General features: G+C 36.7%; 2 protein-coding genes across 13 annotated transcripts; one reads left to right on the plus strand and one right to left on the minus strand.

Moving 5' to 3' along the window:
* Positions 1–1,023: 1,023 nt before the first annotated feature.
* Positions 1,024–19,783, minus strand: LOC105251265 (rho guanine nucleotide exchange factor 18). Of its 9 annotated transcripts, XR_889198.3 has the most exons (22): positions 19,473–19,783; positions 19,057–19,280; positions 18,741–18,963; positions 18,334–18,451; positions 13,411–13,770; positions 12,705–13,159; positions 12,236–12,385; positions 11,963–12,150; positions 10,932–11,066; positions 10,212–10,287; positions 10,022–10,139; positions 9,720–9,915; positions 8,670–8,744; positions 7,285–7,341; positions 6,573–7,125; positions 6,254–6,483; positions 5,635–6,164; positions 5,335–5,537; positions 5,060–5,239; positions 4,285–4,988; positions 3,731–4,194; positions 1,024–2,741 (listed from the first exon to the last, which is right to left on the minus strand). XR_889198.3 is itself a non-coding variant. In XM_020027509.2 (21 exons), exons 4-21 carry the CDS (start codon positions 18,371–18,373, stop codon positions 3,906–3,908), a joined length of 4,539 nt encoding a protein of 1,512 aa, XP_019883068.1. In that variant the 5' UTR covers positions 18,374–18,451; positions 18,741–18,993; positions 19,106–19,280; positions 19,473–19,783; the 3' UTR covers positions 1,024–3,905. The 9 variants fall into 9 exon arrangements, 8 of the variants coding, with proteins under 8 accessions (XP_019883068.1, XP_011256222.1, XP_011256224.1 ...); XM_020027509.2 differs by having other exon boundaries at positions 1,024–4,194; positions 18,741–18,993; positions 19,106–19,280; XM_011257920.3 differs by having other exon boundaries at positions 1,024–4,194; positions 18,334–18,426.
* A 362-nt stretch (positions 19,784–20,145) lies between these two features.
* LOC105251267 (UV radiation resistance associated protein) lies at positions 20,146–24,037 on the plus strand. 4 transcript variants are annotated; one of them, XM_011257927.2, is made up of 9 exons: positions 20,146–20,561; positions 20,671–20,875; positions 21,016–21,603; positions 21,676–21,848; positions 21,934–22,160; positions 22,249–22,419; positions 22,525–23,475; positions 23,564–23,630; positions 23,703–24,037. In XM_011257927.2, the coding sequence occupies exons 1-9, from the start codon at positions 20,457–20,459 to the stop codon at positions 23,895–23,897; spliced, it is 2,682 nt and encodes an 893-aa protein (XP_011256229.2). In that variant the 5' UTR covers positions 20,146–20,456; the 3' UTR covers positions 23,898–24,037. The 4 variants fall into 4 exon arrangements, with proteins under 4 accessions (XP_011256229.2, XP_011256230.2, XP_011256231.2 ...); XM_011257928.2 differs by having other exon boundaries at positions 23,564–23,612; XM_011257929.2 differs by lacking the exon at positions 20,146–20,561 and having other exon boundaries at positions 20,731–20,891.
* Positions 24,038–24,593: the final 556 nt, after the last annotated feature.

Here is a 24,593-nt window from a genome sequence, read left to right on the forward strand (position 1 = left end):
GATCAAACAATTTTCAATAATAATAATAACAATCTATAGTAAGTCTATATCGTCAATACACTCTGCGTTTGAAAATCTTTAAAATTCTCGAAGACATCTCCATCACTGTGATGTATCAATGTAATCAAATACATGCCCGCTTATTACACATTATATTATGTAAATATTACATTAACGATTCAAAAGACGATCGCAGTATAGCGAGTATCACAATGATAACAATAGATATAGTTTTAGAGCGAAACGGTACAGTAGGTACAGAGTAAACGTACAAAAATACTTCCCATGAGTATCAGGGACGTAAAGATTCGCTAAAACGTGGAAAAAACCGCGTTACTATAATTTCATTATATATATACATACATATATATATATATATATATATATGTATATTATATATATATATATATATTATATATATATATATATATGTATATATACACATACATATATATATATGATATACAAGGTGTCCCGAAAATAGCTCGTACTTTTTAAGTACTTCGGAAAGAAATTCGGGACCCAAGAAGAAGGAAAAAAAGTTACATAAACATAGGTCCAGAAATAAGTTGTTTTCGAGTTATAGCCACTTTTAGATTAAAATATCATTATTTACAATCCACTTGGCGTCCCTCTTTCTTTTAAAATAAAATTTTTTTAAATTTAAAATTTTTAATTTTAAATTTAAAATTAAAATTAAAAATTAAAATTAAAAATTTTTAAATTTAATATTTCGATTTAAATGTAAAATGTAAAATTCAACTTAAAAATTTAAATTAAAAAATATAGCCACTTTTAGAATAAAACATCATTATTTACAATCCACTTGGCGTCCCTCTTTCTTTTAAAATAAAATTTTTTTAAATTTAAAATTAAAATTAAATAATTAAAATTAAATAATTTAAAATTAAAATTAAAAATTAAAATTAAAAATTTTTAAATTTAATATTTCGATTTAAATGTAAAATGTAAAATTCAACTTAAAAATTTAAATTAAAAAATTTTTAAAAGATGGATGCCAAGTTATAAATTAAGATTTTTTTTTTAACGTAAAAGTGGCTATAACTCGGTAATTTATTTCCTACATTTATATAGCTTTTTTTCCTTCTTTTTGGGTTTAGAAAATCACTTTCCGAAGTACTGCGGGTGATTTTCCGAATACCCTGTGTATATATGTGTATATATATATATATATAATCTTTTCAAACTGTGCGTCACTATCCGCGTGACATTATCCTAGGAAAAAAAAAGATAGAAAACGCCACAAGATAGGCGCGCGTAGGCCGTCGCGCTAATCCTTAGCTGTTGCCGATTTGATTCTTCAATGCGTGTCATCCCACGGGAGATTGCATATGTGACTTCATTCATTTATTTATTTATGTCATTAAGAATAAATCATTTTTTTTATAATCACTTTTCACATCGAAAGACACAAAATTTGATTGCATAGCATGCGATATCGTTGATTCGCTTTATCGCATCGTGGCTTTTGCACCGCGAGTGTGTAAAATGTTTTCTTAAATCGATTACAGACATTTCAATTTAGTTTTGAAAATCAATTTGAAATTTTCCGATTTTTTCTTTTCTCTCTAGTGAGTGTTGTGAATGCTACTAGTTGTACAATTTTGAATTTATATGTTACTCACAATATGAAGTCACCCGTGGCAGATACTGTAACAGCTAATCGCAATAATAGTCTGAGTTTGAGCTTTTATTTAGCTCGGCATCGCAGTAGATAGTAAGTAATAGTAGGTATAGATTCGTATATAATAAGTTATCGCTCTTATGTGCTTTTTTTCTCTTTTTTTTTCTTTTCTCTCGCGTAATTCAGCATATCTTATGGAATACTTTTAAGATCTATTGTCACCACACGATTGATTGAGACGCGAGCAGTTGATAGTATTATTACTTAAATTTCCTTAACGAGGTCAATTCATTAGTCGTTTTTTTTCTTATCGTCGATCTATTACAATGATCAACCCTCTATCTAGCCTTCGTCAATTCAATCATATTGCATGCCAGTCTTATCTGTTAAGGAATGTATATTTACACAGCGTTATTTAACTATGACCGTTTGTAAACCGAATAGTATAGGAATCCATAATTCGGATGCATATTGACAATCATCATAACAATATATTTTACGTATTAATGGAATTTTCGCGTACAGAATTGTCCTTTTCAAATTTGAAAGATAAGAATGATTTGATTCGATGAGATGATTTTCATTAATATAAATGCTAAATACACGTACCGTATCGTTTGCAATTTACATACAGAATAGTAAATCAGCTCCGACATACAGTACCTTATATGATTAAAAAATTCCTATTTAAAAACTTTCTTCGTTGATAAGCATGATACATGTATAAATAAAATATGTCAGACAAGGGGGGATTACAAGATCCGCGAAAAGATGCGAATTCGGAACGATGGGATATTCGTTACGCGATTCTTGTACAACAAACTTTCCCAGTTTCCACATTTTACGTAGTTTCGTATAGAAACTTTAATTATTAATCTTAAGCAACACAATAAATAGTGTACAATTTGTAGAAATAATATAAGAAAAAGAACACTCGATAAAGAATAACAATATAATGGCAGTGAATAATCTCGAAACGAAATACCAGATATATGAATTCCTCCCGCTATTTTTTTATATATATATTCCTATTTCGGTATTTCAGTGGAGAAAATACCAAGTGTATATCGTGTGCTCTTGACGAACGGAATTATTTCTGGAACAAATAATTTTGGTCAAAAATAAAATGCAGTATTAATTTCGATTTGCGACAGTAGCTTGGCACACGTAACAATAGTAATGATGATAATTCATTATCGTTGATGATAAATCTTACGTCGCTTTAGCATTAAAATACTTTAATAGTTATGATATAAGAATAGCCATCGTTCTCTCACATTCACAACAGCGTGCATTCACAAAGATAACTCAGATATGCGTGTATGTGTGAAAAGAAACACATACCACACGCGTACATTCGTCTTTTCATTCATAATCAATTACACATACACACTCATGAAAAAGTATATATGTACACATTCAATGTATATGTAACCATAATATATATATGTATTCATCTATCTTGCATATTTCAGCAAGCAGCAACAGGTTTGCTTAAAAGATTCGTCTAAAATCTTGTGTTTCTAAAATTGTCAGTCGGCTTAATAACATAACGAGCAAGACTTTAACAAGATCGGCAGATCTACTTTGCTATTCGCCGGCCATTAATACTTTTTTCTTTCTCTCTCTCTTTGTCTCCCACGAGCACTTCTGATTATTATGCATAACTCTTAATAGAAATTGGATTTTATTCTTAACGTATATTTCTTTCGTCAAGGTAATTTCATGAAATTTGACATAAAAATTATATTATTGCCATCAGTTGTAGCAGTTGGAACGTAACAATTATTATTTTTTTTTCTTCTCCCAACTTTACCGAGGCTAATTATTCGGATTTATTAATGATAGTATCATTGTGATGTGAGGGTAAGATAAATTCTCGTATTGCACTCAAGTATAATCTCAACGGATGTGAAATAAAAAGATGCATGTAGAAGATGCTGTCGTAAGACGATCAAAGTAATGAGAAAAAAAATGAAACACGAGAAACAATAAAAGAAGAAGGACGCAAAATGATAAGAAATTACGATGAGATTTCAAAAGCTTGTATCCGCAAAGCACCGGATAAAGTATAGACTGCATTACCGTAAGAAGTTTATGTCGAAAGTCAAAAGGACTTAACGCGACTTCGGGGCTGACTGTTCCGCGACTGGCTGCGCGGCGACGGTGTTGGCGTGGAGGTTGGCGTGGTTGTACCACCAGTAGCAGCAGCGGCGCGCGACGAACGTGATGAGTGCTTGCGACCGAATCGGAAGAATCGTCAGAAAAAAATCACCTCTTCCTCCAGCGGTTGCTGTTGTTGCTGCTGCGATTGTTGCTCTGCGCTTCGTTGCTGCTGTTGTTGTTGCTGCGCATACGAAACTTCGGGCGGAGAGCGAGTGATTCGAAGTGATCGATTCGACGAGTACGTGTGACTCCCGCTGCTGATTCCGTGATGATGGCTATTTCCGAGCTCCGGCGAAGAATACGCAGAGCTGGTGACGATCGCCGGACTACTGCCCGTTCTAGAGTGTCGATCTGGACTGTTATTACTCGTGGTACTACTACTTCTATAGATTGAAAAACATAAACATGCTTTTATTGTAAAATATCAACGTGATATCACAATGTAATATTAATATTAGACAAGCCGATTTTACCTTGTATTGTTGTTACTCCCACTAGCAAGCTTTAGCGGTAATTGTTGTTTGACCGGCAAGTTGCTTTGAACTTTTTGCTGATTTGTCGCGCTAATCAGATTTAGGGGGATGCGTTTGGCTTCGGGTTGCGCTTTGCCGCGTGTGCTTTGCATCGTGTCAGTGTTTTGCGTCAAATGCGATAGATGAATCGAGCCGGTTGTGGAACTTCCGACCAACGTGATGCCCTGTCGGTCCAACGCTTCGAGCCGTCGATACAATTGATCTCGTTGCTGTGTCACATCTCGCTGTTCTGCAGCCAGTTGTTCTCTTTGTCGGGCCAGCTCGGCCCGTTCTTCCTCCAATTGGATTTTTTCCTGCTGAGAGGCAGCGCGAAACGCCGCTTTCTCTCGACAGAGCTGATCCTGCAGATTTCGCAGCTCTTCTAACTGACGATTCGGATTTGGACGATTATTGGACGATTTACCCGTGCCGCCATCCTTACACGCGGCCAATTGCGCCTGTAGGCTGTCAATTGTCGTCATCTGACTGCTTATTATACAAAGCAACGTATAAACATGATGAGACAAACGTATTGCCGCCCACTGCTGATCCTTGTTCGTCTCCAATTCTTCCTTCTCATCGGGATTTTCTTTCGGTAACTCGCCAAGTTTCGGAACGGGAATTACGGCGTGCAATGCGTTTGGATCACGCAGCGGATACCTCTCCTAAAAGCGTGATTAAAGTACTTGATTGCACTTTCATAATTGTTATTTTTTTTTGCTCTGTTTTTACATACCTTATTGTGATCAAAACCGGCGAAAGTTTCGGCTCTTCGAGGCACACAAAGAGCCGGTGGAACGTAAGCTTCACTGTGACGTTCACCGGCAGAACTTAAACTTCTCGATAAATTAGCACCACCCGCGCTGAACGATAATGAGCTAGCGAGACGTGTCGCTTCTTGTACGGCTACAAATACCTATGTTAAACATAAAATTTATTTCTAGTCATTCATACTAATAGATTAAGAATCCAATAAATAATCGCGAAATATAACTTAGAATTAACATTAACCTCTTGCCATAATTGAGTGGTATCAGTCCTCTCATTATGCACCAATCGAGTATAATCGGCGCCTTCTTTCTCAAGTTTCTCGATTCTTTCATTGTCACTCTCGTTCCCGCTCCAAATGTTTGCGGCTTGTAAAAGTCGCATTTGCAAATTGATCTTGTCTTCAAACAGCAGCGCCTGCTCGGTATCTTTTTTTCGCAATTCGTCTGCAATGATAAATTTTTTTATTTATAAATATAATTGACTTACATAAAATAATAATATTAAAAGTTATAAAGAGAATTAGAAGAAAGCAGGACATACCGACAATTCTAAGTATATGTGATTCCTTAGCTTTGGCGATACGTTGCTTTTCTTCAACAGAAGCCAACGAGATCGAAGAGGAACGAATGTCCCGTAATTCATTACTATTTTCCATCAGCGCTTCAGTCTCATTCTCAGATTCTTGTGGGCAAGCTTCGACTGCCGATCGAATAGCTTGTATCCATAATTGCTTATCCTTTGGTTTCTGAATCTTTAGTTCAAACATCTCAGGTTCAGCCGGATTGCTGCTTATCAGATAAATACTAGATTCTTGACGAGCTTTTTCGCGAACTAACAGTTTCTGTAACGACACTATACCGGCTTTATTGTCAGGCACGAAGAACGCGTATTTCTGATCCCTCTCAGCCAAGAAAAACAATATGTCTGAGAGAACGACCACTACGATGGCAATCATTTTTCCACGACCTTGCATCAAGTATGCAGTGCCCTCAAACTTCAAGATTCTGTTGATTATATCCGACTTTTTAAATTTGGCACCACGATATGTCACGAATGACTTCGCATCAATCCTGTGAAAATATCATCGTTTAGTTTCAAAGAGATAACTGACATCGAATAAAAAATAAGAAAACGCGAAAGAAAAAAAATCGAAACTCACTTATTGTATATCTCTAATTTTCTATCTTCTCGCTCCTTATCGGCTACGCAGGCGTCTACATCAGCTAAGATCTCTTTAACGAGGATCAGTGCTTTACGTAAATCTTCACCTTCGTCTTGCACAGTGCTGGTTTTGATGAGTGGCTCGATCAGTAATGGATACTTTGTCAAACGTTGAGTAACAAAAAGTATACATTCAGGTATACCTTTCTTTTTCAATAAGGGATTCGTCTAAAAACATCGATATTTTATTTTGGATTGTACTATTCACACTAGAATCCTGCGTAAATTAAATTGTGTTGTTTATTACTAAAATATACCTGACAATATCGTACGAAGCGGGCGAAGCGAGGATCGTTACGCAAATAATATTTGTATGTCTCGACGGCATCCCGATGACGACTACAAAATTCTCCGTATGCGCTTTTCATGCGTTGCGCGTTATCGCCTGAGAACTGCTCGATTAGAATATCGACGATCGTAGAGACCACGGGATTGGCGTTCTGGCGTTTCCGCAGTTTTTGTAGAAATCGTAGATGGATGTCGATCAGATCCCGCAATCGGGGAAACATACGCTCAAGATCCGGCTGACCGAGACGAAAGTGCCGTCGCAGTCCTTCCGCAAAAATCTTTTCCATCGCGAGCAGCACCAAGCAATGGTGTTTCTCCGTGAGCACGAACTCATATATATGTTCCTGTCTTTTCACCTCGCGCTCGCAATGATCGACGAGGCGCAGAGCAATGTTACGGCCGATCGCGGAGCTCCAGGAATCGTGTTCTTCCTTTCCCAACGTTAAGTCGGGATCTATATCGTCGAGATCGTCTACGGTGAATTGATGAACGTCATCACCGAAATCAAATTCTTCCCATCCACTGAAATGAAAAAAAATTATTGTATTAGTTTTTCTCTTGATTCTTCAATTTTGTTAAAGCGTTATGAGATTACCGGTAATATTGCTTTGATTACGTGGGCCAAAGTTTATTATAATATCTATATATAGAAAAGAAAAAAAAGGAAAGATATTTACAAACCTGGGAAGATCACGATGTTGCCCGCCCTCGCCATCTTTCTCTTCGTTTATCGTTTGACTGAAAGAAAGATATAGCTTTGTTTCATAAAGCACTATATGTGATTAAGGAAAAAATCTTACTCTCCCCATAAACAATGCATATAACGTTAGGTTGAATTCCAGCTTGAGAGACTCTTGAAATTAACGTATTGAGATGCCGGCCTTTTATTAAGAAGACTGAAGAATAATACGCGTTGCAAAACTGTTTTTTTAGTTTAGACTTGTCTCAGACCATGTCTATACAAACCTTGCCAAGATGATATTTGACATCTTCATTTAAGCGTATGTGAATCTTCATCCAATTCTCATTATACAGTCAATATGTATATATATATATATTTATCCAATATATTATTAAGCTATACTGCATTGTAATATAATTATTGTTGTTCGTCGAAATGCATAGCGATAGAGCTAGCAGATTTAAGATAAATTCAGAGAGAGATTAAAGTCTTTGATATTAATAACAAAAAGCGCATAACCGAGAGCTTTTAAGTTCCTCCGAGTTCAGGTCGGGTGGGATACGCGTAATAAATGCAACCACTTTCTTTTTTCACTCCTATCATATCCTACAATTTATATTTAAATTTCTCTAATTGATCAGAAATGCGGATTTATGTATGACGGGGAAATACGAAGAACATTATTTATTTTTATGTTCATTAAATCGTAAATCCCGACCCGACCCAAAACCTCTTGACAAATTACTGCGAAAACTGTCTATATGAATATTCAAGTATGAAGTGTCATGATGACATTGAGAAATGCAGAAACAATGAGATAAAAAAATGTGACAAATTATCTATCTGACAGGATTGAACTGGGTGTAAACTGTGTAGAAAGGAAAGAAGAAAAAGAAATTATATGATAACATATGTCACGAACATGTATCTATTGTATAATACATATGTGTGTTTGATGTGTGTATATATATATATAAAATATAATTATCACGGAGAAAATACCTTATGGACTAATATACACGTGAACTTACGCGCTAGAATTTAAGAAGATTACAACGAGAAGATATGAAACACAAAATATATATAAATATATATATATATCTCATTGTATGGACACAAATCATAGAAGAAGCAAGCACAAGATCAGAAGCACAGGCAGGGCAAAGATATGATGTTTCTTCCGATTATACAATATGAAGATTTGATTACCGTGTGGACAGATTCGAAGACGATATGTGTATATGTGTGCGAGAAAAAAATCGAGGAACGAGAGACGCGCGTCTTTTTACTAGACGCGTGTAATAAGAATAACACACGAACAGAAACGAACGAAACGCTTTCGGAACAGAATACAGGAGGAACACATCAGATATCAGAGACTTACTTGACTCCAAGCTTAGTAGCGACTCGCCGCCAAGGGCTGTAGCTTGACATGGTTTTCTTGTGGCTGTTAATTTCCCTTTAATCGTCGTACAATCGATCGGTTTGCACGTGGTTGCACGAGGGAGAATGCACGGGAGAAGGAAAAAGCACATAACTGTATTAGGGCAACTTCATTTCGCCTGCCAGGCTGTTTTTCCTCCATTTTTCTTGTTAATTTTTTTTCTTTGCGATTTTATGCGTCGATCTATCTTAACGAATCGTTCCCCATATGCAAGCGATTTTTAGTCATCAATAGATAACCTTGTGTTCTTTTATCACAAACGCAACATGACGTTAAAATTAGAAAACCAAATAATCCTCAAAATTACCAAGTCAATGTGCTATCGTTATTATTTCTCGTTGTTGTGTAATTAATAATGTAAGTATAATATCAATCGTTAGTATTATTTCAGGTATAGTTTGTGTAGTAAACGAAAAACTAGCTGAGGTAGTCTGAGCATATGATATTCTGTATAAGTAATACGTATAATATGTAAATAATATTATCAGTCAAAATGTAGGCGGCACGAGGCTGAACGCGCTAAAGCTTGCCGTACTATTGATGTTGCTAAACTGCAAAATTAACGAAGAAATAAGCTTCTGAGCCAGCCAAAGCCTCGGAGTAACAAAACACACGCACAACTCTTTAGTTTAAGGCTTTTCAAACATCTTTCACATATATGTTATATATACTACCTACTATGTATATATTAAATACAATTAAATAAATAACAAATATTTTTTATACTCAATCAATAAAATTATTAAATATATCTTCTTTCTCGCCTAAAAATATATATGAAATGAAACAATGAATCCTAGTCTGCCAATTGGAAAAAAAAAACACGATCCGAGTTACTCATTACTCGTTTCGCACAAGTATAAGAGGAGTTTATTATAAACTCCGAGCTTAGGCCCAGCGCCATGCCATTTGCGTGCGAATCTTGAACCACAGATACGCAGATCCAATGCAAAAGATGTATAATTTTATCGTCGATGAAACTTATATTACCTTCCGCTTCCGGATGACGCTGGCAGAGGCAACGATGTTGTGGAACCACGTTTGTTAATGCTGTTATTACTTGAAATTGTGGAAACGCTCGATAAAGATTTTGATGTGGATTTGCTGGAGTGATGTTTAGACTTGATGCATTCCAGCATCAATTGATCCTTGCAGCTTTGGCTTTGATGAACGGATGCTCCGCAAACTGATTTAATAATAAGAATAAATTAAGATATAATTTCTACATAAGTTAATTATTCATAAAAGTCGAGGTAATCACGCATTTAACTTGAAATAAATAGTTCTCTTACTATCGCAATGAAGGAGCGGCTTATTCGTCGAATGTTTCATACAAACGTCACACAGTAGGCTTCCTTGAGAGCCTATCGTCAACGTTACCCACAGATGACTCTTTTTGCCGCTTTTATCCTAAAATGAGATTTTAGTACAGTAGATTCATCCAAATGATATATTACGTAACTGGATTTAGTTATCCTCTACCTTCTTTTTGCGAAAGAAGATGGAACCGCGCTTCCTTCTAGTCTTTTCGGAATGATGATCATCGTATGCAGTACCACTGAAAAATTAGTATAAATGTCGACATTGTTCGATTTCAAATAAGACGTTTAATTAAAATCGTATCTTGTTATATGTGATCAGCAGTGCAACTATAAAAGCATTTCGATCCAATTAGCTTATCATGAGATATAGAAGTATATATATGTGTATAGCCGCTGTGCAATCAAAACTACGTGTTCAAAAAGAAATGTGTAGCATGCACGAGCTATGTGTGACATAGCAATTTTCATAGATTGGCATTTAAAAAATTCAATAATTTTTAATGAGTCTTAAGTGACATTAAACTGCCATGAAACATTATAGGTATTTATATATAGCGTGTGTGTGTGTACACACACACACACACACACACACAAATTCAAATCTTGTAGGCTATAATTAAGAGATAAAAAGAGATACATAAATATGTAGAAATTTATGTTAATTTAAAATAATAAATGTATCTAGATTCATCTATGTTTAGTTTCACAGTTGTAATGCAACTGTAGACTCTCTTTCTATTTGTAGTTGTTAAAATTGATCGATTGGCGGCAAACCGGCGTACAAACCATTTCCATCAGAGACATTAAAAATATATTTGCAATATCATAAATAATTCGGTTGAATATATATGAAGATTTTAAGGCATCAAATTTTACTCACTCGGTCAAAAGCTCGTCAAGGCATATCTGGACACTCGGAGTGCCCTCCCGTTCTTCGTGGAATTCGTGGCTGTGTGATGTATGAAGATCCTCAGTTTCTGTCTCACTCCCGCTACCCTTTTCGTTTCTTTCACGGCTGTTTCATGCAGGATTGTATAGCAAATTTTCAAGTACAAACGCAAACTATATATAAGCAACTATCGTGTAAAATAAAATATTATAGTCGAAATATTCTTCGATACTATGTTGCAGAAGAGCACATTGATATTGAATATTTGAAATAGCAAACTGCTTGCGTTTAAGAAAAATGGTAAATGTTTGGCAAATGTGTTTATCAAGGAGAGAAAAAGAAAGAGAAATATAAATTATTACTTTTACTACTATTATTACTACTTGCGGATCAATAATGGATATATTATTATTATTTGTTTATTATTTTGATCTCTCAGACAATGAAAATTTCAAGATATTAGTTATATTAATAAATAATATAACATTTTCTTGCGTTCATGTTTCATGTGGCTTACGGCAAAATGACACGCGAGCAGTCATGCTAAGAGATTTACATAATGCAGAATGTTTTAAACATTCATGAATGTAGACATCTCTAAGAAAAAGAGAGAAATAGAAAGAAACATCTCCATTCTACTAGTTTATAAAAGTTCATGCACGGACACACGTCTGTGTTTATTTTTGAAATAAGTTTCTACTTGTGCGAAAAATTGAAAAATCTTAAAAAAGAAAAAAATTAGACAAAATATATACGCGTGAAAATACATATACACACATGAATGCCTATGCACGCATGAGTTTATAATACGCGCGAGATGTGTGCATAGCTTTTTTGTGCGTTAATTTATAACAAGATCACAAGCTAGATTACGATTGTTTGAAAAAGCTTAAAAATATTTTTGTTCTTGTTTAAGAGAGAGACATGATTTTCAATGATAGAAAATACATGTAATTTCTAAGATGGTTTTTTCATCATCGATCTAGCTATGCGATCTTCAATCCTTCGCATAATAGACTTACGCTGCGAGTGAAGGCGTCGTCCGAGTTCCGGTTTCGGCTAAATGTGCGTGAACTTGCGGTGTAACGATCGAGGGCGTCGATATGGATTTCTGAAGAGGTAAACGCGAACCAGTCAGTCCTGGCATTAAACTGCTACTTTCTGCTAATCTCTGACTACCCCTCTTTGTGACTATCTTCTGATATTCACTCTGTCAAAGAAAAATTCGCTATATAGTATGCCTGTGCACGGGAAAGAGGGAATCGCGTCCCTCGAAGGGGATCTCTGAAATTTACCTGTACAAGATCAGCTTCGTTCAGCGAGTGAGTGCTCGTTTGTGACCTGCATGCCCGATTGCCTACGCTTACCGGTCCAGCACACGGTTTTCCATCTAATTCTAGCTCGTTTTCGCTGTCTAGGCTACTTAAACTAATGCTGCGTTGTCGCTGAAACGAGTAAATGGGGTACGTTGTGATTGTGTGGCGAGCATTAGAGCGGCGGCCTTGGCGGGAAACGTATAATGCGCAAGCAACCAGAGCCATGCCACCATTGTAAAGCGAGAGTGTTAAGAGTGACCGGGCATTTAAGACCGATATAATTTCGACGAGTTCAGATCTCGATGCTACGCAGAATATGCGCGCGAAGATGGGAAATTTTTATATTTCTTAAATAAAAGAAAAAAATGCGCATGCATTACATAAAAATAATGACAAAATATTCTTTTGCGTAGCATCAAAATCCTGCGGCATCGAAACTTGAACTCACCGAGATCGGATCGTGCCCTGGTTTCAACAAAAAACGGACGATATTAACCATATTTTGGGCCTGCAGATGATTCTGAGAATATCGACGGTTACCACGCCGGCTCTCCTCCAGATCTTCCAGATCTCCGGTCCAGCTGCGTCGCCTGTCTATACTCTGCGACTGTTGCGTGCGGGCGCGACTGCCCGCCGTCGGGAAATGCGTCGGGGAACTGTTGGTGGAGCAATTGGCGAGAAAGAGATCTGGATCGGATCCAGTGTCATGGTGATGATTGTTACCGGAACGAGACGCGAGCTCGGCGGTGATCAGCGGACACAGGGACGGGCAGGAGGAAGTCAATCTTTGCGGAGCGTCGGAGTTGTTGGACACGCGAATGTGGTACCCCAAGGTGCCCAACGTAAGGTCTCGCATACGCTGAATGCAATCGTGGATCTCGTGCAGCTGTTGCAAGTTCTCTTCTATGAAAAAACAAACCAAGTTGCAATTCGTTAAATCGCATTGAAATAAAAATACTCGCTTGTGATTTAGAAAAAGGATAATCGAAATTTTACTAAACTTTATTTCTATAATTTTTACGTAAATTATATTAATTTTTTTAGTATTCATATTGTGTAACACGTTAAATGAATAAAACAAGAACATAATATCTTGATACGTCAAATTTCAATCTTATTTCTTGTATTTTCCGCTAAAGCTCGCGAAATGTTACCTAGAACCGGATAGTTCTTCGCCAGACCAGGTGAATGCGGTGTGACGCTAATGATGGGTACCAGAGGATTAGGCTGGGTTTGTATATTAGTGCCGAGTGCGAGCAACGGATGTTGTTGCTGCTGTTGTTGCTGCCGCTGGTACTGCTGTTCCTCGCCGCTCTCGGACATGACGATCGACGCTTTATCGGTATTGTCTTTGGTGATGTAGCCAATCCCCGTGACTATGCTGCCGTGCAAACTCAGGCCGCGCAGATCTCCATTAATGATTGGTGGTACGCGATCGCAGTCGGAGTGCGATGAGCCAAGGTAATCGGTTATTACATCCTCCTCGCTATCCTCGCCGCTGTTCGGACACTCGTCTGCAAGCATACACAACGCTCCTGTCTGACAAGTGTTTATCTTTAAGATCAGCAAGTGATATCGTCGCCATTGTCCCTGTATTAACTGCGTTAATTAAAAAATTTATGCTTCGGGAAGAACTGGATTCTACTGCTAGACTCCTTCGTTCTATTAGCGTGCTCAACGAGGGACATGGGTGCTACATTTTTCGTCGCTCGATAGCGGAAGCGCGCGGTGGGGTAGAGGGATGGTGTAAAAAGAGCAAAGTAATTTATTGGCGCGTATAAGCGAGTCGTGTGTAATCGGAGGGAGAGTTCCAAAGCGCGATACCGGAAAACCGATATCTAAACGTCATCCTCCTCGCGCCGCCTCACTATTGACTCACTGGGCTTGGGAACAAACGAGCGACTCTGTGACAATCGCCGGCCCCCGCGACGGCGTCATCTCCACGGACTCCGGCTCCTCTCTCTCTCTTTCTCTCTCTCTTTCTCTTGGATACTGCATAAAGGCATATTCAATGGAAATCAGGTCAAATCACGTATTCCACTAACGACAACTCGCGTCCCGCTTAAGTAAGCGGATAACGTAACATCGCCCTCTCGAGGACTTTCCTCACGACGTGTTTGATCGAAACGAGCTTTCTCTCTCCGAGTTGACAATATCATCGAGTACTAAGGTCAAACCAGACACCAAATCGGGCAATCGAACGCGAACGTTGAATGTTAAAGATCTCACAGCGACGTGGAAACGTGAAATCGGAAAAGAACCGACATCAATTCATTAGTTGTTTATTCTCAACTGCATGCGACTCGAACAATCTCTCGCATTCTCTCGTTCGTGAGAAACAACCCAGAAAACTGTAACGCAACGCGTCGCATAATAAGACTAAGGTAAGGTACTACAAGGTTCGATTCGACTCGCGCTGCAGCCGCCGCGGTTCTTAATTTTGACGTAAGCAGGATATATGCTATAATTCCCGCGACGCGTTAATAATGTCGACGTTCTTTACGCGCGTTGCCGATGCTGCCAGTTGTAATAGCTTGCGTAGGATTTCCCACGGGTTTCTCTGTTCTCTCTCTATCGTAGGCCGCACAGTCTCGCGTGTACCAGGCTCTTTCTTCGCGATCTTCTCTCGCGATATAAAATCGCGACGACGGATGTCATCGTCGTCGTCCGACTGGACTTCTCGACGAAAACCTTGAGACGGATGCGCGCGAGAGAGATAATAGCGTACCGTGGCCGGAGCGACTTTTCCGGGTGGAAAGGGGCTGACAGACTGTTGCTTTTCCCCCTGTGTAGGTCCCGGAGCGCGAATTGATCCGCTGGTCCGTGCGCGCCACCCCGCCGCCTCCGGGCACCCCCGCGACCCTACGACTCGCCGCCGCCAACCTTCAACTCGCGCTGCTTCCACCACCACCTCCGCTATTGGCATCAGCGCAGCGGCATGTTTGTTAGATTTGTATCTTTCCATCCCTTGCCAAGTGTAGCCCGATACGAATCTTCAATTGCCGCCTCCGGATCCGACCTCCTCTCGGCTTTTCACGTCCTCTCGTAGACAGTAATCTTCCGCTTTTTCGGAAATTTTATCAGGCCATCGCCTTCATGGTAACTCTGTTGAGATATAAAACGCTCTGAATATCTTTATGAATAAACGAATAGTTTCATCAATATCGATTAACTTGGATTCAAGTTCAAATCTGTATCCGTTTCTCACTTTCTACAAATAGAAATAGAAAGAGACGAAGAAAGGATTATAGTTGAAGGTTGCGATCGATTGATATCAGTGAATTCGTTAATTCAAAAATTTTACATTAACATTCTACTAACAATAAGATAAAACCTATTGGGAAATAATTCTTTTCCCTTTGTTTGCAATATTAAAACTCTAATCTGAGCTTTAAATAGAGCTCTTCAATCTTCAGTTATTTATATAACTTGTAACTTATAAGTTAAAGTTTATAAAAGAACTTTGGATGCCTCGATATTAAAGCGATTTTATGTGTCGTTTTAAACTTTAATATTACTTTAAAGAAGATGCACGATTTTCGAGATATCGCATGTAAAAGTTCATGAAGTAGAAGCGAAAATTCTGCATGAAAATTATTATTATATTTATTATATTTATTATTATTATTATATTGTATTATTATTATTTTATTGATTTTACTAATTAAACGCAATTATGTCCCAATCGGTTTACATATACATGTATATCTACATAGAACTAATAACTTCAATATGAAATAATATCAGAAAATGCGGTTTAATATATATATATATATATATATATATATATATATATATATAATATATATTTAATATATAATTTTTTTAAATGTTTTGAAATTAAATTTCATACGATATTAAAATGGATATTATGAGAACCATTATCTGTAGGCTCTTTTTGTACTTTTGTACTAATATTTTATGTCTCTAAATGCAAAATATAACGAAGAAAAGAAAAGAGAGGCACGTGTCCTGCATTTCTAAACGCATTAAATAATGAAATACTTGATTTTATCTCACAATAAAACTCTCCATCTGTTTCAATATTCACGTCTTCAATACATCATATTTCTTCATCTGACAGTTATCAATTTGCCGCGAAAAGGTTTCTCCACAGCTAGTAACAAGCTTCGACGATATAAACAGCAACCCTTCGACAACGGCGTCGGTTACCAGGAAATGATCCGGGAAGAAAGAGACAGACAGATGCAATTGTGTTACTCCAGCTGGCATTTGAATGTAGGCCGCGGCGACTCCGACTTGGTATTATCAGCATTATTAAATATTCTGGTAGTAATGATTTTCGCTGGGGTAGCCCGTAACGATCGGTCCCCCTTCATCCTGAGAGAAAGAGCGAGGCTAGAGAGAGAGCTTCTCAGCGACGAGACTGTCGGATCGTCAGTATTCGATACAGCGATACTTATTGGCTTGCACGTGGAGAGAAGCCTTTTAGCGCTCGCAAAGTAATTATCTTGCAAATGATGGTACGAAATTCCACGCTCGCGCTAAGAAATAATAACTGGAGTACACAAATTTTCCTGAAGAAACTTTCGGTATCTCGTGGCTTTTAAATGATGCATTAAAAACGAGGGTATAAACCAAGATTGGGATTAAGATTTTTTTAAGTTTCCTTTTTTTTCTTCCTCTTATGAAATAATGATCGGTCGTGCTGCGAAAAAATTAAGTGGATTATTTTTGTTGCAGTGTATATTAAGTGCAAAACTATCGTTAATTTTTAGATACACATGGAATGGAATTCTCACGATAGAATACCGCAGTAAGCGTTTTACCGCGCCATTTAACGTTAAACTCGCTTTAATGTCGCTTTAATGGATGAGTTAAACACTGGCGAAAATTTGCAGATTAGATTCCTCTAATGTCTTTGCTCACGTGCAGAGGCATAATACGAACATATATATATATATATATATATATATATATATATATATATATATAGTATAATATAATAAGGAAACTTCTGCAGTGTGTGTTATGCTTGAAGTGATTTCTAAAATATTGAAAGGCTAAAAAGCACTCTGAAATTAGTGATCTATAAATGTATACAATACATAATACACTATAATGCAAATATTATATTTACATTTATAGATCATAATTCAATAATGCAAAATTGCTTGTAAAAATTTAAAGACTAAAAAGCACTCTAAAATTAATGATCTATAAATGTATATATAATACAATATAATGCAAATATTATATTTACATTTATAGATCATAATTGAATAAAGCAACCTTGCTTATAAACATTTTTCTATTTATATGATACATCGTTATATTCTATTTATGTGATGTTAAAAAATATTACAATATAAAATTAATGTATACTATTGTATATCTTAAATATTTTCCAGAATATAGAGAAAGTGTGCATGTATGTTGCTCCTCTACTTGATTCATGGTATTGATTACTTCAAGAATATTCTTTTGTTTCTGTTACGACATAAATAGCAATGATACATATATGCACCAAACATATCAGGGTTGCTACTGCATGAGATTATTCCAATCCAATACATACTGGTACATTTATTTCTCCTAAGATTCTATCTAGTATTCATTTGTACTTTTCAATACAATAAAACTAGTATTTTTCTCTTTACAAAAATTCATTCAATTCAATAGGAAGTAATTCCAACAAGAAATATTATACATACAATGTTTTATTTTAAAACCATGATGTAATCGTTGCTAGAGATTATTCCTATCAGCTTTAAAATATAAACTATTGGAAACTTTTCCAACAGATATTTAAATAAATATTTTTCCTCTAGAAATATTTATCTTTTTTTCAATAAATTTCACAGTTAATTTTTTAAATATTTAATATATAAAAATCCACATATATATATTATTTAATAACAATCGTCTAGGTACACCGCGTATGTCGCGAAATAAACATAAAACTGCACATGGAAATATATAAAAATAAATATAGTCTAGTTCGACAAACGCCTTGTACCTACACGCCTACACAACAAAACGGCCCGACCACGCACTTTCTTGTGACAGACGGAGAAAGGCGAGTCGAGCATACAAATGTGCGGCGAAAGACTCACCGGAGGAAAACGGGGCGAGCACCTCCTGCCGCTTCTCCATCGCTCCTCACGTCCCTCGCTCGTTCTCGATCTTCCTCGACGACCGCACGTAGACTGCAAACAGTCGGAGAAGTCTCACCTGGGGAGGAGTTGAGCGACGTTGAAGCGAAATCGGAGCGCGTTTCTTCGCGTCGTCTCGGGGAACAACGTCGCTGCCTCGAGCGGCGATTTTCCCCGCGCGAGAGCGAAATCTCACGTGCGAGATTCAAAATCGCGAGGAGAGAAGGAAGGCCCGAATGATCGCGCGCGCGCGCGCGGACGCCAACTCGGGACGGGAATCGGCGCTCGAGAGCGCGCTTTGTACTCGTGCACTTTGTTGTCGCCGTCGTACTTTTTATTGACAGGTGGATCGCGCGGAAAATACGTACCCCGGAGAGAGGCGGTGCGGTTCTATCGCGCCATTTAGCTGCGTCCGCGCACGTTTCACGGGCGTTATTTACTCCGTCTCGTCTCCGATACGGGACTCGGTTCAATAGCACGGGCTGGTGCTGGTAACGCAGGCCCACCGTCAACGACACGACCAAGGCACGTCGACCATTTTGTACTGGTCGCAGTGCCGTATTAGTTTATTATGCACGCCATTCCTGGGGTCTGCAAGAGAGGTGCCCCCTCTTAGAAGATCTTAGAAAAAAAATTCCCAACGCCGTTAAATTATTCGATATTATTTGTATGGCGCTTACATACCTACAAAAGGCGATTGCATAAATGATGGACGTTGAAAAAAAAATCTTACAGCTGGCTCTTCATCTTCAGTCGCCGTTTCTTTTTTCCTTTCTTCTTTCTCTCCAAGCTCGTTTGAACATTGGTGCACTCATTTGTTGTAAATGCGGAAAAAAGTACGTTTCAAACGAGCAAATTTGTTAATTAAACTTTGCCAAGGTTCGCTTAATCATCTCGGTCCGACGTTTCTTTAAAAGAGACAGAGAATTAGGAACAAAGAAAGTGCATGCGAGAAAGACGAAGAGGGATTCACATTTTTGTCTCAAATCAAATGTTGGGCGAGAAAAAAAAAATTGTAGAAAATTCTAGACAAATGTTGGAAGGAACAGATATTAACACGTCAGATATAAAATAATACGTACAATTCGTTTCGATCGTACCTTGTTTTGCATTTAGAAGTAGTAATTGAAGCAGTAATGCAAGTAATGAGCGGAATAAAGGAAAGTGTAAAAAGACACAAGTAAAAAAAGAACAGGAATCTACAGGATGGCCACAAATTTGCGCTCATGTTCCACGTAGCGAGATTCTTCGATTGGAGTAAGAGAAAAACCGCTGACGAGGAAATATATTGTACACTTTCTAATATTTAACCAGGAAAAGATTCTTCACGATAACGCGAAAATATTCTGGTAAATTGTGTATTCTTCAAAATGAAACAAGTTCGATAAACAAACGATTGGAATGAATCAAGTCCAGCGGGTAAACAGTTTTTTTCTTTGATCTTCTCGTCCCTCGGTAGTTGGCTGTACTGGAATTCTAGAAATGCGTTCGAAAATTACCCATCAAAATAGGCCGCATTCAGCGAACTCGACCGTTAAATAGCAATCGAACGTGATTGGTTTCTACTTTCAGTTTCGACCAATCAGCGTCAAATTACATCGGAAAATCTAGTAATGTTGCCCCAACTGTTGAATCCACTGAATGCGGCCATAGAGGAGCTCTCGATCGACCAATCAGGCCGCAGAAATTTCTCTCATTCCGATTGGCCAACCAAACGCTACTTCATTCCGACTAATTTTTGAACGCAACCTGGACGAAGTGTCAGAGCACCGATAGATGTCAATACGAAGAGCTGTCAGAATTTGTCAAACGTTATCACGCTCGTCGCGTAGATCATATGTATCGTATATAACGACTTAATCGTGAGACCAACGCACGATAAGCCAGCCTTGGCGAATGCATTCGTCGAGCTATCGTTAAATGCAGATTTGCTTGTTTGCGCTTTATCTCGCAATGAATCGGCATAACCTGTTCGCGCGCATATACGATTATAATTACTCCAATTAATTGAAACGTTCAGTTTTCACTATTGCGAGACTTTTTTGCGACTGGATAATACTATCGCAGTACTATGAAGTTACACGATGGAGCTCTCCGAATCGCGTAACCTCGTTAAGGATTTAGATTTAACTCTTCAACCGCGAATCGCCCCGCGGTATAAGATCTGGCTCCCCCTCGCTACACAACAAGTGAGTTGGAATAATTGAAAATTGACATGGATAAAAATAGCTTTTACACAAAAGCTTTGACTGAAGACTATTGTTTTTCTGCACGTTATATATAATATTATTTTTTCAGTTACGGCTCAGAAGTTTAGTACAAATAATAGGCCATAATTTGAAAGCCAACGTAAATGGAGAAGTATGTTGGTTCTATTATACGTTGCATAGATCAAGCATGTCGTCTCCGTTGTACACAAGCGAAGCGATCGACAATGCCAATCCAAGATGGTCGAGTCTTGAAGTACCCACTCTACATGCCACAGGTTATTCAACAGCCAGTGGTGAGCGTTACTATCTGTTAGTACAATAAATGCTATGTTTCTTGGTATAAGTATGGTACTTATCATTGTATCTTGCTCTTAGCTTATTTGATTCTCGTAAGAAACGAAAAAATGATCTCTCTCATTGTCTCTTTAAATAGAAATTATCTTGAGGATCTGGAGGCGTTTGATGCCAGGTGACAATACGACTGATGTAACCCTCTTTACTTGGGCGATATCTTTCACTGGATTAATATACATGGGTCCTAAACTTCCGACTAATTTAGAGATCATCCTGAAAGAAAATTCTTTGATATTCCATTTTCAAGGTGGATACTTTACTCCTGTATACTGCTTTGTAACAAGTCCGGATTTGAAACGATATCTTTATATGAATATAAATACATCTGAAGCTAAGAGTAGTTATACTGTAAATAAGCTTAGCAGTTTAAGAAGCAAAATGCAGGCACTAAAGCAACAAACAGAATCGGTGCAAGCGCTCAGAATACGCATTGCCTCGGGCGATGATTTTCATACTCCCAAATATCCACAGACAACTTTGAATAGATTATTGCAACCACGAAGAGTAAACAGGGAAAAGAAAATGGAAATTATGAAAATACGTAAAGAATTAGAAATGGCTAAATTTAGAACCAAATTATTAGAGCAAGAAAGAGCGCGAAAAATGGCAGAAATTCGCATATTGAATCAATTACACACTAATATTGTAGAAGAAAATCAAGATCATGGTAAATATATTTAGAATTAGAATACCTGATATATATCTGAAAAAATATAGATAATAAAGAATTATTTCCCAGGTTCTGATTTGATGGAAAGATATAGAGAATTGAATAAAGACATGGAAAGACTGAATGAATGGCGGCAAAATCACATGGATACAAGGGAAACGTACCTGCAAATGAGCAGTCAACTTGCGCAAAGACGAAGGCAATTAATCTCGGAATTGAGTTTAATATATTCAATTAGACAGGTATAGAGCGTTCTCTAAAAAAATTTAAAAAAAAAACCTATTAGGATATGTCAAAAAATATTGGGATATCTTCTTGATCTTATAGGATAATATTGGAAAGTTCAGAATAAACGATGTTTATTTGCCAGACAGCGAAGAATTAGAGTTATCGAATGACACACAAGTGGCTGTGGCATTAGGTTTCGTCGCGCATACAACGCAAATGATTGCAAATTTTTTGAATGTACCAACTAGGTATCCTATTATACATTATGGTTCGCGCAGTAAAGTTATAGATCACATTACAGAAAGTTTATCTGACAACGACAGACAGTAAGAATTATTTCAAAATTATTTTTATTTATAAGTGTAATAAAGATTTATGCATGTATATATTATTGATATATATGTATATTTTTAGATTTCCATTGTTTGCTCGAAGTAAAGATAAGTTGCAATTTCATTATGCTGTATACCTGTTGAATAAGAATATTGCACAACTTCGATGGTATTGCGGCCTTCCTACCGCCGATTTAAGAGCGACGCTACCAAATCTCGCTACACTGATTAACATAAAACCCAATCAGATGCAGTATGTATATTTTATAATACAATATATTCGAGCATACACATACACATTATCCTATATATGTCCATATTATCATTGTATTTTGTAATATTATTTAATGTTTTATAGCTTAGACGATTCGAAACGAACATTTTCTACCTCATCTTTGGACACCGAAGGTGGTAATGGTAAACAGAATCCACCTCTTACACCACCACTTCAAAAAATAATTTTTGAAAAATGTCACCGTTCTTCTCGGTCGATGAGTCAATTGAAGAACATCAAATCATCACTTGGATCCTCTTTGGATCAAGGTTTGGACAAACCTGTGCAATCACCTGCCTTGGACAACCAATCAAAACGTATTTGTAAATCAGAAGAGAGTGCCATTGACAATAAGACCTTGGTATTGGCTAAAGACAGATCAAGTACTAGTAGTAATGAAACGTTAAACAGTGCCATTTTAAATAATATCGGTGATATAACTCTTAAAGATAAAGATAATTTTGCTGAAATTAACAATAAGATTGTTATCGAGAGTAATATCGAAATCATGATACCTACATCGGTTTGTAAAGCGAGGAATGTCGTGGATAGTTTGGAAAGTTCTGTAAGTGCTCGAGATAGAAGCTCCAATTCTATAAGTAGCTGCGAAATGGCTCTCAGCAGTAGCCAAAACGATGTGGACGATAGTTGTAACGATACTCATATTAGAAAAGAGAAAATTGATGATAATGTGTTCTCGATTGATGACAGTTTGAGAAATGTCAAAGATGCGATAGATAGTGTATTAAGGAATGGCGAACACATTAAAGTATATGATTCCAAAAACGACGTTCCACAAAATTATGATACAAGTAGTAGTACAACTATAAATGAACAAAATAGTAGTATTCAAAGTTCACTTATAGAAACTGCCATTTATAGCAGAGAAGGTTTTGCCAAATCGTGCTTATCTTTGGATGACATGTGTACTTACGAAGAATCAGAACAAAAGCAGAGAACAAATTCCATTTGCAGTTATCCGGAAGAATATACAAGAAATGCTGCATTACAACAAAAACGTAGCTTTGAATCAATGTAAGTAGATGTAATTTACTTGTATTGATATGTGTAAGTACGTAAATTAATTTTTTATATGTAAATATACTTAATGGCCTTTTTTTAGAGAGAATAGATCGAGTTACCCTCAACATGTTGAGAAATGGCCTCAGAATGTAAGAAACGAAACAATGGTAAAATTTGATCAATGCCTTTTCATTTTTAATAATAATATTTAAGTCATAATGTTTATTTTATATCTCTAGGTGGAAACGAGATCGATTTTAAATACATCAAAATCAGACTGCTATTCGTACGACGATGTGAAAGCGCAATGTGACATTCAAGCGTCGAGTGAGTATATAGACATCATTAGACGTAGTTCAGAGAACGTATGTGCGCGCACTGAAGCTTTAGCTAATAAGAAAACTAGTTTCAAAGTTATGAAACCGCGTCTTTAATATCTCTGCCTATGTCATAAAACTGTGCCCTAATACATATTAGTAATAATACATATTAGTAAGCACCAAAAAGTCATAAGAAGACACGTTCAGTTTATACATATGTCAGAGTTATATATGGCATTTCTTTCTTATATATATTGGACATAATATGATAAAAATTTAATTTAAAGTTGAGTTTTTTGAATTGGAATTATAAAATATGTTATATATAAATACACATATTTAAAAAATATTATCTTTTAGTTATTTAAAAAAAAAAAACAAAAAATGTTTATAATAAATTACTTGCAAACCTTACAATGTGTAAAGGTATGAAAAAAATTACATATTTGGCGTGTGACAAATATAGAGTAAATTATATATAAAGCAAACCATATGTTATGTTTATATATTATTCTACACATAAATGCTTATATCTTCTTTTTCTTTCCGTGTTTATGTAAACTACTCTGAGAAATACTATCAATAGTATGATAAAAGAGATATTATTGAATATAACGAATATGTACGATTACGGTCAGTAGAAGTGATAGTTCCTCTATAACTATCTTCTTACATGTGATATACAAATATGAGGATATTATCAGATATATTATTTTATGTATTTGCATTGTTTACACTTGTGTGAAAGTTTAATTGAAATCTTAGTAATGTTAATTGTTATATAAGTTGAAATTTTCTTAGTTTTGTTAA

Source organism: Camponotus floridanus, unplaced genomic scaffold (assembly GCF_003227725.1).
Source record: "Camponotus floridanus strain SB8 unplaced genomic scaffold, Cflo_v7.5 scaffold16, whole genome shotgun sequence".
Taxonomy (NCBI): Eukaryota; Metazoa; Arthropoda; class Insecta; order Hymenoptera; family Formicidae; genus Camponotus; species Camponotus floridanus.

Bases quoted from the DNA above. Each gene is read 5' to 3' on its own strand.
- LOC105251265 (XM_020027509.2), bottom strand. From the start codon at position 18,373: ATGGAGAAGCGGCAGGAGGTGCTCGCCCCGTTTTCCTCCG. The intron at 7,342-8,669 runs GTAAGTCTCTGA...TCTTTCTTTCAG, and splicing joins GCTACTAAGCTTGGAGTCAA to TCAAACGATAAACGAAGAGA. The intron at 5,240-5,334 runs GTTAATGTTAAT...TGTTTAACATAG, and splicing joins CCACTCAATTATGGCAAGAG to GTATTTGTAGCCGTACAAGA.
- LOC105251267 (XM_011257927.2), top strand. From the start codon at position 20,457: ATGGAGCTCTCCGAATCGCGTAACCTCGTTAAGGATTTAGATTTAACT. The intron at 20,562-20,670 runs GTGAGTTGGAAT...TTATTTTTTCAG, and splicing joins TCCCCCTCGCTACACAACAA to TTACGGCTCAGAAGTTTAGT. The intron at 22,161-22,248 runs GTAAGAATTATT...GTATATTTTTAG, and splicing joins TTATCTGACAACGACAGACA to ATTTCCATTGTTTGCTCGAA.